The sequence below is a fragment of the Dioscorea cayenensis genome, chromosome 3 (assembly GCF_009730915.1).
Source record: "Dioscorea cayenensis subsp. rotundata cultivar TDr96_F1 chromosome 3, TDr96_F1_v2_PseudoChromosome.rev07_lg8_w22 25.fasta, whole genome shotgun sequence".
NCBI lineage: Eukaryota > Viridiplantae > Streptophyta > Magnoliopsida > Dioscoreales > Dioscoreaceae > Dioscorea > Dioscorea cayenensis.
Window position 1 is genome coordinate 17,581,070 of NC_052473.1, and position 17,587 is coordinate 17,598,656.

The window sequence follows — 17,587 nt, forward strand, 5'->3', positions numbered from 1 at the left end:
AGTGTGTATATATATACAAATATATATATATATATATATATGCAGTCTTCTAGTATATTATATCTATTTATATAAAATAAATGAAATATCTTGAATAGATATGTAAAATAAGTTATAAGTGTATCGTAATTTTTGTAATATACTTATTTTGGCAATTAATTGCCAAAATAATCTCTAACTCCAATAAACATTAAAAATTAATCCACCCATTTATATTAAAATATTTTAAAAATAAAAAAAAGTTAGGATGAGAAAATTGACTCTCATAATCTAATTAATACTTTGGGACCAAATAAATAAAAAAAGTTTTCAATAAATATTACAATTAGTCAAATTAATTAACTCATTGATTTTGAAATATCAATTGTAACATTGCAACTCATTTATTATATGAATAATTATGAACAAACTAAAATTTTTGCCGAACTCAAGCTATTCATAAAATCCATATCCCTAATATTAACATCAAACTTATATGACAATCATGATTTATTTTATATATAAAAAAAAAGTATTGTGATGCAAATGAAAATATATTTTAATAGATTTTAAATTAATATTTTAGGTAAACCAGCTGCAAAATACTTCTGTAGAGTGTACACTGTATGTTTTATATCTTCTCTATATGAAAATATTCCACTTTCATAGATTTTTTTTAACCTTACTCAAAAAAGTTACTAATATATATATATATATATATATATATTCAATCTTTTAAAATTTATAAATAAAAATAGTAACAAAATCAGCACACAAAATAATGAAAATAAGAAACAATTTGACCACAAAGAGTGGTTAGACTATCTTAAATACATAAGAGTACCATTAAAAAGGAATATGGAGAATTAAGTTTTTTAAGAAATGACATTCTAAAGGGTTGATCCATATGTGACTCTATTTATAAAATCAGTCTCAAAAGTCTTTAGTCGAGTCTAATATTGGAGACTAATCTTTCAGTGTCTTGTCCATATTTGATCTTACAAACTGTATTGGTAAAATCAATCTCAAAAGTCTCTAGTTGAGTCCATTATCAGGGGTCATCTTCCGGTGATAATTCAGTGTCTTGTCCATATTTAATCTTACAAATTATATTGATGAAATCGGTCTCAAAGGTCTCTAGTTGAGTCCATTATTACGGGCCCATCTTTCAGTGCTAATCCAGTGGTTTGTCCATATTTATCTTTAATCTCCATGAGTTTGAGTTGTACTCCAAAGGAAAGTTAGGGTTTTGAAGAATAGTAGTTAATTAGGGGTTGCATTCCCCACTGGATGAACATTGACACGCAAAAAACGCATTGATGAGATGGTCATATTGTTTATTAGGGCGGTCGGCAACAAATCAAGAAAATATGCATGGCTGGTTTGGAGTTGGGCGGTGAAAGATATATATGCAATTAAGTGCACATTTGTTAGCTGTGTTATCTACTACCAACTTAAACCTAACTCGTTTTTAGGCACATCATTTAACATGCCACTTGCTCTCTTTGAATATTCGCTAATAAATATGGCATTTGATTTTGGTCAAATGAATGTAAATTTAACAAAATATACATCATTCATTTCATGGAAGTAATTAATTCGAACTTTTTATATATATATATATATATACAAATGTGACAAACGTAATAACAGAGCTAGGCATGTGCATAACATGGAATTGATCGTTTAGTCATACGCCCTCATCCAAGAGCACGGAGATTAGACTGCAAGGCCGACCCCACGCCATAGAACTTTATGGAACTAATAACTTATCTGTTGGGATTAACTCAATTTTGATTAATTGGATTTTTATTAACCAGTGATTTTTCAAATATATATACATAGGTTTAAATTATTTGCTCACATACACATGACTATTCATTAGAGATGTTTATTTACAGCCGCTGGATGATAATTCAACTGCTATTATTCATATACATACTGTGTATAACATTGTTTGCCATTGTTGGAAATTGTTTTGAATGAATCCCAACTGTTGGATAGTAATTCAACGGCCAGTGTGGAAGTCCTTAGGTGATATATATATATATATATAATTTTAAAAAATAAATAATAAAATAAAAATGGCATATAGAAAACGGACAACAAACAAAAAGGTATAAAAAGTTCAGATTATGCTTAATAAACGTGGTTTTCACTCTTAAATTGTACCAAATTAATTATGAAGGACCCAATAATTAAGTGCAAAGTTGTTGATTAGTTTATCTGCTACTCCTTTTTGAACTTAATTGGTCTTTAATCACATCATCCGTCATATTGTTTGTGCTCCACCATTCATGCCATTCATAAATATTCCTTCAAAAATACAATAGATGATTTTGATGAATATCTATAAATTTAATTAGATGCACATCAATCATTTTAATTTATAAATATAAATTCTATTAGATTCCTAATCAGATGGTGATTTTTTAAAAATAAATAAATAAATAAATAAATAATACTTTTATTTAAATATTAACATTGGTATAAAGAGGAATACATTAAATAATATCACAAAATTTTGGTTACTCATGTGTTTGAGAGTCTATAGTTTTCTCCTAAACTTGTTTCTTTATATCAATTATTTTTACATTCAATGAACATTTTTCCAAAAATTCTTGAAATGAATTGAATTCAAACAACATTTTAAAAAAAAAATTAATGCATCATAACAACAACATACATTCAAAAGACTTCTATTATTGATGGTAATAAAACATATTGCCCCCCACAAAGCTTTTATCTACATCAGCAAGGAATGAAATTAGATGCCCTTGGATTTTATCTAATTATGTTGCAAGTCTATAATTGGAAAAAAAAAATAATCTTATAACCGAGTTGATGAGGGGCGTATTGAGGAGCAAGCCTGTGTCTTTCTGGACAAAAGGGATATGGCCTAACAAAGGTATTCTGGTAATTTTTCAAGAGGTGGAGTTTTGGTTTTTAAGAGTCTCACTTGAAGGAAAACGGGTCAACAAACACAAATCACTAGTTTTGCTTGTGAGTCATATCAAAATTTGGCCAAATTCCATCGTTTAGGCCTCGAAAACCCTAATTTTGCCGTTCTTAGTAATAATTGATTTCGTTATATCTTAGGATAGAAATCTCTGATTTGTAAGCCGTTTGTGGCAATAGTCTTTATTTTGATAGATTTTTTATTTCTTGCTGATATTTGAGAATTTACTATTTTTGGTAAATTTTCGAATTATCTCCTTTCTTAGTGCTATTTTCGCCTATTTAATGTAAGTCTATGGGCAAGAGAAAATCAGTTTTGTGATTATCATTTTTATTGAGTAATAAGATTTTACTCTTCCCAAATTCCTGGCTATCTTTGATCAACAGGGTTTGGACAACTTGTTACTGGGCATTCGAAGGCGAATCAACGGGTTTCAAGTATACCGCTGCATCATGAGTTAATAAATATTAATTAACTAAGAAATAGATAATGTTTTTAATTTACAAATAGAATAAAATTTTATTTTTAATTTAGATGGAATAATTATATTTCCAAATTTTACTTTCTAATTAATCCAATTAATTTTTTAATGATTAATTCACAAAATAATTATATAACTTCTATAATTTTATTTACCATTACAATATCAACTTCATAATCTCATTTTCTAATATCAATAAATTTTGAAAAATTGTAATCACTCTCAATACTCTCCTATATATGCATATCCTAATAATTTATAAGAGATTTTATAATAAATTCTAGAAGCATAATGGAAGTTAATTTTTTTTTTCCACACCATCACCTTAATAAGTGAATGATAGTGCCATTATATAACTACCATGTGGAAGATGGAAAATTCAAGTATAGTTGAGGATTTAAAGTGTGTGTGACTTACACCATGTGATAATAAAATCGATCCATATATTTACCATTAATTTGATCGAATACAAAGGAAAATCTTCATATACGAGCAATTCTTACCTGGACCTAGTGCATTATACCTTGACAATGAAATCGATCCATATATGTACCATGGAACCATAAAAATTAAAAAAGAAAAAAAATATATGCATAGATTTGACCTGCTCGGTGCAATGTACCAAGTCCAAGAAAGAATTACATCACATCGATGAACCCCAATTATGTCATGCAAAAATTTATCAAAACATGATCAACAAATATGATCTGAATTAAGTATTCACAAGCATCATATGACATCATGTTACCATGATATTAAATTTACCTATAAACATAAATGGACTTATGGACCCATTCTGGTTAATAGTGTAACATGCATGAGTTGTCTTAATTCTTGAAGAGAAGCATGGGTTGGCTTTTCATAGTTGTGAACTGTGAAGAAGGGTGCTCAAAGTTCATTGCATGTTGGAGTTTGGTCAAACAATATGGGCATTTGCATGTGTTTCATAGAAGCTTCAAAGGTGTATTGATTGGGAGGTATAACCAGAAGAGGAGTGAACATTAATGGAGATAAAAAGCTACTTTCCTAAACCATGCATGCTACTTAAATGAGGGAGTTAGAGGTGCAACATTTATATGCTTGAACTTGACTTTGTCCATCTCCTTGGAATTTTCTATCATGAGTTGCTCTCTTTGGACTTATGCTTGTGTTTTAGAATTTTGTTAAAAATAAAAAGAATTAATAAATGAACAGGTTTTAAAATGGAGAATAAAAATTACACTAAAAATTGCTATTAGCTTTGGAATCACCACTTCACCAATTTAACATGTATGGTTTTCTTTGGCGAATGAAATGTCATGGCTCAAAACATTGTTAATTTTACAATAATATTTTTTAAAAATAATTTTTTAAATCATTAAATTTTAAATCCTAAACTAAAATTTTTAAATTGTCATCCATAAACCATAAACCATATAAGACATACAAGAGATTAAATCAATCAGATGAGAAAGTTTTTAAGCATTAAATATTAATGATTTTTGAACTACGTTTCTCAATAACAAAGCCATAAATTATTTCATCACACATATATATTAATTAAAAAAATTTCATGTGTATAATTAAAGTAGATACACATAAAAATAAAAAAAACCAAGGTTAAAAAATAAAAATAAAAAATTGTTAGGCAAAATCTTGTTAGAATTTGTGTCTTCCCTAAAACTCTATTTTCTTTTTGGGTTTGTCTCAAGTGGCTCTCAAACTCTCATTTGGCTTCCCACATGTCTCCTTTATAAATAGAGACACAAAGATAACCTCATCCTTCACTGTCTTCCTTTCCTTCTAAGATCATGGCTTCTCCTTTGTCCTCTTGGCCTTGGGAAAACTTTGGTGTCTACAAGGTATGCATATATATATATATATATATATTTCTCTCCCTCTCATATACATATATATATATATATATACATCTAAATAGCTATTTGTCTAAGGATTTGTATTTTTATATGTTTGTGTTGCAGTATGTGCTGTATGGACCATTCATAGGCCAAATTATGTACTCGAATGCATGGCAAAGCATGAACCAGCAAGATTCATGGTGCCTTCATCTTCTCATACTCTTTGCACTGAGAGCTCTAGTTCATCAACTTTGGTCCTCCTTCGGCAACCTGCTCTTCCTCACTCGTCGTCGAAGAATTATTAAAGCCGGCGTCGATTTCTCTCAAATTGACAAAGAATGGGACTGGTATATATAAACACACATTAATTCATTTCATCTTCATCATGAACTACTTTAATTTTATCTCAAACGCATATATATATATATATATATTCCAGGGATAACTTCTTAATCCTCCAAGCTTTTATGGGAGCCATGGCTTATTATCTCCTTCAAGGAATTAGAGAATTCCCAAAGTTTAATCTATTGGGGTGTTTCATAGCTCTATTGCTTCATGTTATGGTCACAGAACCACTGTTCTATTTCTTCCATAGATTGTTCCACAAAGGCTCTCTCTTTACAAACTATCACTCTCTCCATCACTCCACTCTTGTTCCTCAAGCCTTCACAGGTATAAACATATATATATATATATATATATATATTAATTTATGTAGATATATTGATCTTTAGATATGTATATGTAATAATGATAATTATGCAGCTGGATTTGGAACACCATTGGAGTATATAGTGCAAGGTATGGTGATGGGAGTGCCATTGCTAGGGGCATGTATGATGGGATATGGTTCACTTGGACTTGTGTATGGCTATGTGTTGTTGTTTGATTTCTTGAGATGCATGGGTCACTGCAATGTTGAGGTGTTCTCACATGGCATGTTTGAGACTCTACCCTTCCTTAGATACCTCATTTACACCCCAACGTGAGTCATTTATCTTCATTTCAGAGCTTGATTTATTGCAACTTGTGTAAACTTTGCACCTAACTATTTAATGCATGCTGTTTAATTTCCTAGCTGTCATATTATTGTTGTCATAAAGTTTATGTTTCTGGAACACTTGTTCTAACTATTAACCACTTAATTATTATTATTATAATAATAAATATTATTATAATATATGAAAACTAATTAAGTCATTTGTTTTGACAGATACCATAGCCTTCATCACACTGAGAAAGACACCAACTTTTGTCTTTTCATGCCTCTATTTGATCTTCTTGGAGGAACACTTAACAAGAACTCATGGGACTTGCACAAAAAAATCAGAAATGGTGAGCTTTATTTATTTATTTATTTTAAATTAAAATTTTCCAAAATAAACATTGAATTAAAAAGGGTCTTGTTCTATTTACAAGACAAGTATTGATGAATGCAAGATAAGTTTAGATTTTTTTATGTCCATACAATTTAAGGGGACCAACACTTTGCTATATATGGTCCACATATTAGGAGGTGACAGTTAGGGGGTGTCATTTAATACAATTCAGGAATGACTAGACCAATTTACTTTTTTGTTTTAGGTGTTTGATTTATGTATTTAAATAATTCCTTTTAATGAACTAAAATATATATATATATATATATATATTAATTTTATTTATATGAAAAAAATTAATCATCTATTATACTTACAGGAAAGCATGATCAAGCACCGGATTTCGTCTTCCTTGCCCATGTAGTTGATGTGATCTCCTGCTTGCATGTACTCTTTGTGTTTAGGTCTTTTGGATCCATTCCATACAAATTCAAGTTCTTTCTTCTTCCATTATGGCCTTTTGCCTTCTTAGTCATGCTTGCTATGTGGGCTTGGTCTAAAACTTTTATTATCTCTTTCTATAATGTTCGTGGTCGATTACATCAAATTTGGGCTGTTCCAAGATATGGTTTTCAGGTCAGTTTTATTTTATTTATTATTTGTTTTCAATTGCATTAATTTTTAATTAATTAAAATTATTATTTTTAATTATACACAGTACTTTTTACCATTTGCCAAGAATGGTATCAATAGTCTGATTGAGCAAGCAATTTTAAGAGCAGATAAAATGGGTGTCAAGGTCATCAGCTTAGCTGCTTTAAACAAGGTAATTAGTCTCTTCTAAAATTAAATTAATTTTTTCATAAATAAAATCTCATAAACAAAAAAAATCAAAAACTAATTTTTTTTTTAAAATATTTATTGCTAATAAAACAGAATGAAGCCTTAAATGGTGGTGGGACATTGTTTGTGAACAAACACCCTAATCTTAAAGTTAGAGTGGTCCATGGCAATACTTTAACAGCAGCAGTGATCCTACATGAGATCCCCAAAGATGTTAAACAAGTATTCCTCACTGGTGCAACCTCCAAACTTGGAAGAGCCATTGCCTTGTACCTTTGTACAAAAAACATACGTGTCTTGGTACTTATACCTATCCCTATAACTCTAGTAATGTCCTCACTTTATCATTATCTTAATTATATCTTAATTACTGACATCTTAAACTTTATATATATATATATATATTAGATGCTCACACCTTCAACTGAGAGATTTCAAAAGATTCAAAAGGAGGCTCCTGTGGAGTATAGACATAACTTGGTTCATGTTACAAAGTATCAAGCTGCACAAGATTGCAAGGTACATATATTGCTTTGAGATTTGTGAATTAATATGATGGAAATATTTATGATGTGTGATTAATTAATTAAAGTTTAACTCTTTTTTTTTTTAATACTCTAGACTTGGATTGTCGGCAAATGGCTTTCACTTAGAGAGCAACGATGGGCTCCACCTGGCACTCACTTTCATCAATTTGTTGTGCCACCTATTATTGGTTTTAGAAGTGATTGTACTTATGGAAAGTTAGCTGCTATGAGATTGCCTAAAGATGTGGAAGGGTTAGGAATGTGTGAGGTAACTTAATTTCCTCATAAACATATACATTTATTCTTAATTAATTTCATCTTATTCTCAAAAAATATTTCCATTTTCCTGTTAAATATATATATATATATATAAAATTTGAGTGTAAGAAGTTGAACTTTATCATCATCATATAATTATTTTTATATTTAGTTCTCTCCTTTAATTCTATTTTAGTGTGAGAGTAATTTTTTTTAATATTTTCTTGGCATTAATGGTACAATATTATTATATAAAATTAATTATCCTTTGATTACTTTTTGAATATATCCTTTAAAACCAAGACTAATTAAAATGCAAATGCAGTATACAATGGAGAGAGGAGTGGTGCATGCATGCCATGCAGGAGGAGTAGTGCATTTCTTGGAAGGATGGCAACATCATGAAGTTGGTGCCATTGATGTTGAGCGCATAGATGTTGTTTGGGAAGCTGCAATGAAACATGGCCTCTCTCCTGTTTGATGATGATGATGATCATCATCATCTATTATTCAAACAAAACAACATGATACACATACACATAGTCCACAATTATCTATCAATAAATATATATATATATATTTATATGTTCAACCCTTTCATCCAATATATATTATCCATCCTTCAACCTTTTTATCTTTTTCCTTTTCTATTTTTAATGTCATTCACTCACTGTTCTATTGCCAAGATGTAGAAAGGGCATAGTTTTCTTTTTTTCGTTTTTTGGGTAATTATGTGGAGATGAAATGAAGACGAAGAAATGATCCTTTGTGATTGATTTTATCAATTAATGTGTGTAGTTAATCACACACACTCATTTGTTAGAAACAAAGCGATGATTTGTCTTGAGAATATCCATTTAAATCTTCTTTATAATGTAATGTATTTTTTTTTTCTTTGGTGCTCATAATTATTTCATTTAAATGTTGCTTTTCATTTAATAAATTAGTGGTTAATCCACTTTTATAAAAAAATATATATCTTATTTAAATTTTATTTTCTTTAATTTTTAGTTTGATTATATGAAATTGTTGTAATATCTAATGAGTATCACTTATGACAAATGATTGATATATGTACATATATCTTTCATTGATAGGTTGAAATAATTTTATATTATATGTAATATTCATTGAGATGAATAAAAATAACCTACAAAAGTAAATGAAAATATTTTATTTGATAAAGTCTAGACTCTTTTTTATGAAAGTTACTCATTTATATAATATGAACTTGTATTTTTTTTAATAAAAAAAATTGAGATGAATAAAAATAGCCCGTAACATAGAGGACATCATAAGCTAGGCCTTTGATAAACCATACCAATCAAATCATCACACATAGTAGTGATGAACATTATATATATATGCTCCCAACTTTTTGCCTAACTTTATATATTTAATTAACACTATAAAAATCTAATCTTAATGAAATTAATGATTTCAATCATGTTATATTTTAATTATTCCAAAACTCTACTATGAGAGGTTGCCAATAAGACTTGATTATTTATATTATATGTATATTATAAATTTTAATGGATGAACAACTATGTAGCTCAAAGAAATATGACACTATACACAAACACAGAGAAAAATCATGGTGTTTATTTTTTAATTAATAAATAAATATTCATGTGATATACGTACATTCACATCTAATATATACATCAAATATAATTGTCCATCTTTTGAATATTTTTTTTTAAATCTCATATTATAATATGATAAACATGGAGTAAAAAAAAAGGTTGGTCAATTTACTATTTACTCCGACTTATATCTATTCTTCTTTTTTAAAATTTTGTTTGGTGTAAAAGCATTATAGAATTTCTTAGATTTAACCTAATGTCTTTATTTTAATTAAAAATAAATAAATAATAGATCGATTGATTAAATTAAGGGAACATATTTCTTTGATCATATGTCTTTATTTTATTAAAAACAAATGAATAATAGATCAATTGATTAAATTATGGGAACATATTTCTTTGATCAAGTAAATTATGATCAACTTGATTATATATATAAACTCAAGATTAACCCAAATTTTTTTAAAAAAATATTTATTTAATTAAATAATAATGTAATAAAAGATATTGTTATTAATAAGCATCTATTGTTAATTTCTTTACAAAAATAATTCTAATTTTTTTATAAATCAAAATTGTGTCACTACCAAATAAAGTTCTCCTCTACATTTTTTTTAAACTATATAAAGCCCAAGTCTTTATTTCCAGACCAAAAAAAAAGTTTCACATTTTTTATTATTTTATTTATTTTTAAAACTGAGGGCCTGAGGCTTTAAAAAAATGGTATTCTTGATCTATGGAAATTAAGTTAATAATAAATACTACTACTAATAATATCAGAGAATATACATGTTAGTTAATAACTTAATATTAATAATAATGAATGTTTGACTCAGTTTCCATTGTATTTCTAAAAAATTACGGATTTAATTGTTGCAAAATCAAACAAATTAATTACCAAAACTTTGAACACACTTATTAATTATCATCATCATAAGCAATAATATATATATATATATATATATTAATAACTCAATAAACAGAAATTGATGATATCAATAATTTGCTTTTAAATTATAAATAATATAATAATTGCCTTAGTGATGGATGACTAATAACAAATTATGTTGCAAAATTCAATTAAGTACTTAATTAAACAAATTATATATGACTTGATATTGAAAATCCATGACTTTATATATGATTAACTATTTTCCACTAACATGATAGCTAGTTAATTAGTACTCTAAAGTCTCTATTGATTTGATAGATGTTAATCCTAAGCCATGAATCTTGATACCATGCCTAGGCATGCTCTCAAGTCTCAACTCAACTTGAATTAATAGAAGGAAAGTACTCAACTTTTCATCTGCATTGCATGTGTGTTTCTGTGCAATTGATAGGTAATACAAATAACATGTTGATTGATTGATTTGATTGATGTTTTTATATGAGATCTAGTGATGAGGTACAAGTCTTATTCATGTCATATATATCATCAACTTTATAATGTTGCATTCTTTATATAAGACTTGTATACAAGTCTTGAAATCATTTTTCTTCACAAATTAATTAACACAAGGTTTTTCCTTTGAAATAGATTTGTATGTATAGAAAATAAGCAAAGACTAAGAAGAATGTTTCATATTAAGTTTAGTTTTGAGTTTTAACTAGCTAGCATTCACATAATCAAATAATATTCTTAATTAAGTAAAAAAAAAAAGCACTTAATTAATTCCTCTCAATTAATTAGACAAACATATATATATATATATATATAGGAAACACCTTTAATTATTTCTCCAACTATACACAAGCATAGAAAAGAAGCATGAAGAGTTTGTTGAGCCGAAGCAGTACTAGCTCCTTGAATCACTTCCTCATTTGACAACATTTGTAACCACACAGTGATCTCTTATCTCTCTTTTCTTTTACCCTGCAATATGATTAATTCCTAGTGAAAAACAAAAAAAAGAAAAATGATCAGGGAGAAAACAAAGGTGCAAATAAGAAAAGGAATTGATAATAATAATGCTAGAAGAAACAACTCACTTGGTATTTAAGACTCCAAGAACTTTTGCCAAAAGATGCATTAGATCTACTTGAGCTTGAAGTGAGATGATATAATCAAAGGTTTCATCCAACAAAGAGAAGTCATCCATGGAGTCTCCTCCTGGTACAAGCCTTTTGAGAAGCTTGGTTCTCTTCTTCACTAAATCTTTTGCTAGAATCATTGCTACAACTCCATTGGATGGTTTCTTGTGCCTTCTCTTCCTCACCATTGAACACACTTGAAGGCTTCTTCTTAGTATCTTCTTGCTTCTTGTGTTGTAGCATGGCTTATCATGATATCTTGGTGATGATGATGATGATGACTTTTTCTTATGGTATTCAACATCTTCAAAGATGGCATTCACCATGGCTTTGTTTTCTTCTTGCTTGGAGAGGTTGGTGACGAGAGCTTGGCTCCAAGTCCTGCCATGTTTAGCAAAAGCCATGGCAATGTCGGAGGAGACCTTGATGGTTCTCTTCCTCTCAAGGAAGCTCATGTTCTTGCTTGATATGCCACCATGTTTGAGACCTAGAAGCCATTTCTTGAAGAAAACTTGCATGAATGTGTTTGAGCCATGCATGGTTAGGGTTTGCTATTAGCTTTGAGTGTGTGAGTGTATATATGTAGAGAAGGGATGGATATCAAGTAAAGGTTAACAATGCATGCATGTATATATGCATACTTTGTTAATTTCACTATTTGAGAAATCTAGGATATGTCTTATAGACTTGAGAGTTGAGAATCATGAACAAGAAGGATAAGAGAATAAGGAAGAAAGATAATGTATTTGGAGGACTATAGGTGAGGGAACTCATGCACTACTACTTTAAAAAACAAGAATAACTTGAATAACTTGTGATGTGAGGCCATATATCTATCAAGTGTAGGACCTTTTTTCAATACCTCAGGATCATCTAAGATTATATGATCATGATCTAGTGTTGCAGAGATGGAAGAAATCAAAATATAAGAAATGAAGAGAATGAGAAAGAGATGGGATTCATAGGAAGCTATGTTTTAGAAAACAATTTATTGTGAAGCCATGTTTGGAGAGAAAGAGATAGAATAGTGAGAGTGTTGGGTCCCTTTGAGAAGACACTCCACATGCTTGCACATGGTATCCATAACCCCACTCACACACACACACACACACAAACTAAGTGATCGAACACCTTATAAGTGATATAGTTCTCTAACTTTAAGTTCTTTATTATTATTATTATTTTTTATTTTTTATTTTTTGTCAAAGGAGTTCTTTTTTTTCTTCTTTTTTTTGATTTAAAATAAAAGAAATAAAACACAACAATTCTAAAGAGATAACCACGTCTATCAAGAAAACAAAAAGAAACACGTGATCACTCTCCCCATATCCTCACAACAGAGAAGATATATATATATGTGTAGTGTGTTGGTGTAGAAAACCATTGAAAGAATAGATATATATATATATATATATATAATCAAATTCCAACAATCATGGAGTTGATTGGGTGGAAATTTGAGTTTATTTATATTATATTATTTTGAGCATAACTTAAGAACAAAGCCTTAAGTTGTGGTAGAAAATAACTGAGGGTCAAAATATATATATATATATATGCTCACACACACATGATACTTGATAATAGGATGGAAGCAAAAGTGAGATGGCAGGATCCGGAAAACATGGTGGAGGTGGGGGCTATTTCCTTTTTTCTCTTCACTTCATTGGCTTTGTGGAAAGATAATTTATCCTCCACATGGTGTCCACATGGATGTTCTTAGTCTTTGTAGTTAAAACAAAGGCCCTATTTATTGCTCCTTAATTACTGTCTTAATTATCTATCAATATCACAATGCATGTGTACTTGATTGGAGTACTTCTAACCACTCTTTTTTTTTCATTTACCGTGCATTTTAAAATCATGTTTTAAGGAGTTCTATAACTACGTAAAACAATGATGCAAATTAAGGGGTATTGGCTTTTGGATTAAAAAAAAAAAACTTGAGTATAAATGTTATATAATCTACTTTTGTTAAGGTTATAATTAGTGCATGCCATTCAAATTGTGAAGATTACTTAATTTCTTTTGTCATTGGATTCCAATTTCTATATGGCCTTCTAATCCTTGTCCTTTTCCTTATTTTGATTATATAACCTTTTCTAGGTCATAAACAACATGCTTAGTGCTTTAATGTTAGTAACTTATTGGTATAATATATAAAAGTCCAATTATGATACATCTAATAATTAATTCCAAACTCCACACTATAATACCATATATAAATATATATGAAATTTTTTTAAAATTATTTTTAAGGATTAGTAATATACTTATATTTTTATTAAACTATTATGTCAATGTAATATGCAAGTTGTACCTTAACTTTAGGGGTAGGGTTTACTCTAGCCACATGTTGCTATGGCAATGATACATGAAGGTCTGATCATGCTAACACATGGTCACACATGGAGGGCTCCATATGCCCCCACAAAGGTATGCATTCCATAGGGCTTGAATCATTTTGACGTTAGGGGACCCCAAATTTAGGTCACTCCTTGAGGAATAGTTTTGTCATGGTATTGTTAATTAGCCTTCTTAAGCTACATCTAGCTACTTTGTGTGTGTGTGTGTATATATATATGATATTTTTCATTATTTTGTTTATAATAATTAATGAAGTGTGCCAATATATCTAATTAAAGTGGTTGTTTAATAAAACTAGATGAAGCTTGTCACCTTCTTTATGCCTAAACAATTTGTTTGGTATATATTATTATTATCCAACTATTTTTAGTACTATTGGCTCTATTAACGTTGGAGCTATCTATGCCTAATTATTGTGTTTTTGTTTTGTTTTATCATACATCTCTCTTTGTATGAGATTCTCGGTACTTGTGTTTTATTAAGTTTTGTATTATAGAATTAATTTGTCTAATGAACATATTATTAGAGATAATAGTTTTATAAATAAAACCATTAGCACGAATATGCAAGTTTAAATGCTTATTCATTGGTGCCAAAATGGCACAAAACAAGAACTATTGGCTAACCATAATACTATTGAATATATATTTAGTGAACTCAAGTTTATTGTTACCCTGTTTTATTTTATTTTTCTAAATATAGATAAATTATAAAATATTAAGGAAAATAAAATAACTGAAGCTAATTTGATAAAAATAAGATTGATAAAAAAAAATTATTCCGTCATTTAATCTATCTTTTTCTTTTAAATATATATTTGGTAGTAGTCGAATTTCAATTATTGTATGTTGTAAATATATTATATTAACAAGAAGCGAACAAAAATATCAATAATATCATAGTTTAATTCTTAGGTTGTGATCATACTTATGTTTACAAATAGACCGATCGATTTCTTTTTTAATTTTTTAATATAATATACTTATGCAAAAGATGATGACACATCCCATAGTTTCTTGGAAGAGTTTCAAGAAATGGCCTTAAGCAGAGGAATGTTGACAAACTTCTTCAAAATATTTAAAAGGAAGTTTGTCTCTTTATCATCAATGAGATCATGCACTATTGCATGGACTTGGTCACTGATCCTTTGGCCACCATTTATGCTAATTAAGCCTCCTCACTTATTATGAAGTTGGTTTTTTTCTCATTGTTTTGGATCTATCTTTGCATGCAATAAGTTTAGTAGGTGAGTGTCTTTCTAGGCAAGTGGGAAACCCTAATTTATCCTCTTCTTACATATAGATCAAATCAAGACAAAAGATCCAGAATGGACTCATGGTAAAACAATTAGCCAAATATGGTACAGAATTAATTTTGTGGGGTTCATCAATATCATTTTTAATTCTCAAATTTTTTGAGATCTCTATAATTTTAACATATGGATTTTTTTTATAATTGAAGTGTTAAACAATTTAAGTTAAAATCAAATTCAAATATAGTCACATAAAATTCAAATAAACTAGAATTAGTGAATTACCTTATTTATAAACTTATATATTTATTTATTATTAATATTTGGTTTGATTAAAGGATTGAACACAATTAAAAGACTTTGATTAAAAAAAATTTTAGTCAAGATTAAACTCAAATATAACCACATACAATTCAAATCAACTCGAATCAATCTAATTATAAACTTATTTATTTATTTATATTTTGTTTGATTGAAAGATTGAACACAACTAAAAGGCTTTGATTAAAAAAAAAATTAGTCAAAATCAAACTCAAATATAATCATATAAATTCAAATCAGCTTGAATCAACCTACCTATAACTTTAATTATTTATTTATTAGCAATGTTTTATTTGATGAACGATTGAACACAAGTAAAAGACTAATTCAATTGAAAAAAATCAAGTCACATTAAATATATATAATCACATAAAATTTAAAGTAGCGCCAATCAACCTACTAATAACCTTAATTATTTAATTAATTAATTCTTATTATTATTCGGTTTGATTGAAGGATTGAACACAATTAATTGAAAGCACGCATGCATGCACATGCATGCGTGCAAGAATTATATATAGGGTTCATATGTGGGACACCTAGGAGGAGGACCTATATATAAATATAAATATTATATAAATATATATATATATATATATATATATATATGTTTGCTAGCTAGTTTAAAAAGGGTTGGCATAGTATGTGACCGCACAAGTGAAGGTTGTTGAATTTCCTCCAGACATAAAGATGTGACTAAACTAATTATCCATGTTGATCGATGTATGCATGTGTATCCCCGCCCCCACAACTAGGTCTATATATCAATAAGCTAACTTCATTTGGACTGGCTTGAATTCACAAATTGGATTTACCATGAAGTGAAGTTGAGAGTTTATTTATGCTTACATCCACATGCTTAGTATTTCAATTAATTTCTTGAAAAAAATTTAACAGGAGTACTTACTTCATCATCTATTAGTATATAAATATATACATAACTTCAATATATTAATTCGCAAGATCTTAGTGTGATTTAACGTATATTTTTCTTAAAATTTAATATATTAAACCTCTTGCATTATAAACTTTTGTTGCAAATAACCATCTTACATTAACAGAATATATTGTGAATTATATTGTTTATTTTTTATTAAGTTATGAATTATAATTGTCGTAAATATCCAAACATTCTTTTTCATTGAAAAATATAAAATCAAAATCAAAAAAGAAAATTGTATTAGAATTATCTTTATACTATAAATAATTTAAAAAATAAAAATAAACATATATTTTTAAATTTTTGAAAAAAAAAATATAAAATGACCAAGATATATTTAAATAGTGAAATTATTTTTATCATTGAACACATCCATATTAAATAGTAGGTTTGACAAAAGTGGTTATTTGCAAAGAAAGTGGATAACATGATAGGTTTCACCAAACATTGACAAAGATGATTGTTAAATATCAGTAAACATATAAAACATGAGAGTTTATAAAGCATTTTATATTTCAACTTTGTAATTGTTGTATCTCGAAGAAGGCTATATATATTGTACCTCAATTGAATTAATTTGATAGAAACAATAGTCTCTTAAATTGATTACTCAAAAAGCAAAATTGTTCCTTCACCAAAGGAGCATAATTAATTACAAGTAAACCAAGCTTCCTAGTTTCAAATTGTTTGTCTTGTGTGCATGTGATATGTTCTTGTAGTTCTTACTTTGTTACGTCATGTACTCTCTAAGTTTTATTAAATACATTGAGTTGATATTAATCTTAATTATAATACAATTATATGTGAGGTTCTAGATAGAGATGACATACAAAATAATAGAGAGAAGGAGAAGTATTAAAAGTTTATGTACGTAGGTCTA

At 28.3% G+C, this 17,587-nt stretch overlaps 2 protein-coding genes across 3 annotated transcripts; one reads left to right on the forward strand and one right to left on the reverse strand.

Moving 5' to 3' along the window:
- Nucleotides 1–5,118: 5,118 nt before the first annotated feature.
- Nucleotides 5,119–9,097, forward strand: LOC120256730 (very-long-chain aldehyde decarbonylase GL1-1-like). Its single transcript, XM_039264409.1, has 11 exons — nt 5,119–5,260; nt 5,381–5,604; nt 5,697–5,929; nt 6,023–6,242; nt 6,471–6,592; nt 6,956–7,212; nt 7,295–7,402; nt 7,513–7,719; nt 7,828–7,938; nt 8,041–8,214; nt 8,530–9,097. Exons 1-11 carry the CDS (start codon nt 5,210–5,212, stop codon nt 8,683–8,685), a joined length of 1,863 nt encoding a protein of 620 aa, XP_039120343.1. The 5' UTR covers nt 5,119–5,209; the 3' UTR covers nt 8,686–9,097.
- Nucleotides 9,098–11,429: 2,332 nt separating this feature from the next.
- Nucleotides 11,430–12,839, reverse strand: LOC120283492 (transcription factor IBH1-like 1). 2 transcript variants are annotated; one of them, XM_039290190.1, is made up of 2 exons: nt 11,786–12,839; nt 11,430–11,669 (listed from the first exon to the last, which is right to left on the reverse strand). In XM_039290190.1, exons 1-2 carry the CDS (start codon nt 12,364–12,366, stop codon nt 11,606–11,608), a joined length of 645 nt encoding a protein of 214 aa, XP_039146124.1. In that variant the 5' UTR covers nt 12,367–12,839; the 3' UTR covers nt 11,430–11,605. The 2 variants fall into 2 exon arrangements, with proteins under 2 accessions (XP_039146124.1, XP_039146132.1); XM_039290198.1 differs by having other exon boundaries at nt 11,668–11,687; nt 11,786–12,824.
- Nucleotides 12,840–17,587: the final 4,748 nt, after the last annotated feature.

Excerpts from the sequence above, each read along its gene's own strand:
- LOC120283492 (XM_039290190.1), bottom strand. The coding sequence starts at position 12,366 with ATGCATGGCTCAAACACATTCATGCAAGTTTTCTTCAAGAAATGGCTT. Across the intron at positions 11,670-11,785 it reads CTTGGAGTCTTAAATACCAA|GGTAAAAGAAAAGAGAGATA; the intron begins GTGAGTTGTTTC and ends ATCATATTGCAG.
- LOC120256730 (XM_039264409.1), top strand. The coding sequence starts at position 5,210 with ATGGCTTCTCCTTTGTCCTCTTGGCCTTGGGAAAACTTTGGTGTCTAC. Across the intron at positions 5,605-5,696 it reads ATTGACAAAGAATGGGACTG|GGATAACTTCTTAATCCTCC; the intron begins GTATATATAAAC and ends TATATATTCCAG. Across the intron at positions 8,215-8,529 it reads AAGGGTTAGGAATGTGTGAG|TATACAATGGAGAGAGGAGT; the intron begins GTAACTTAATTT and ends ATGCAAATGCAG.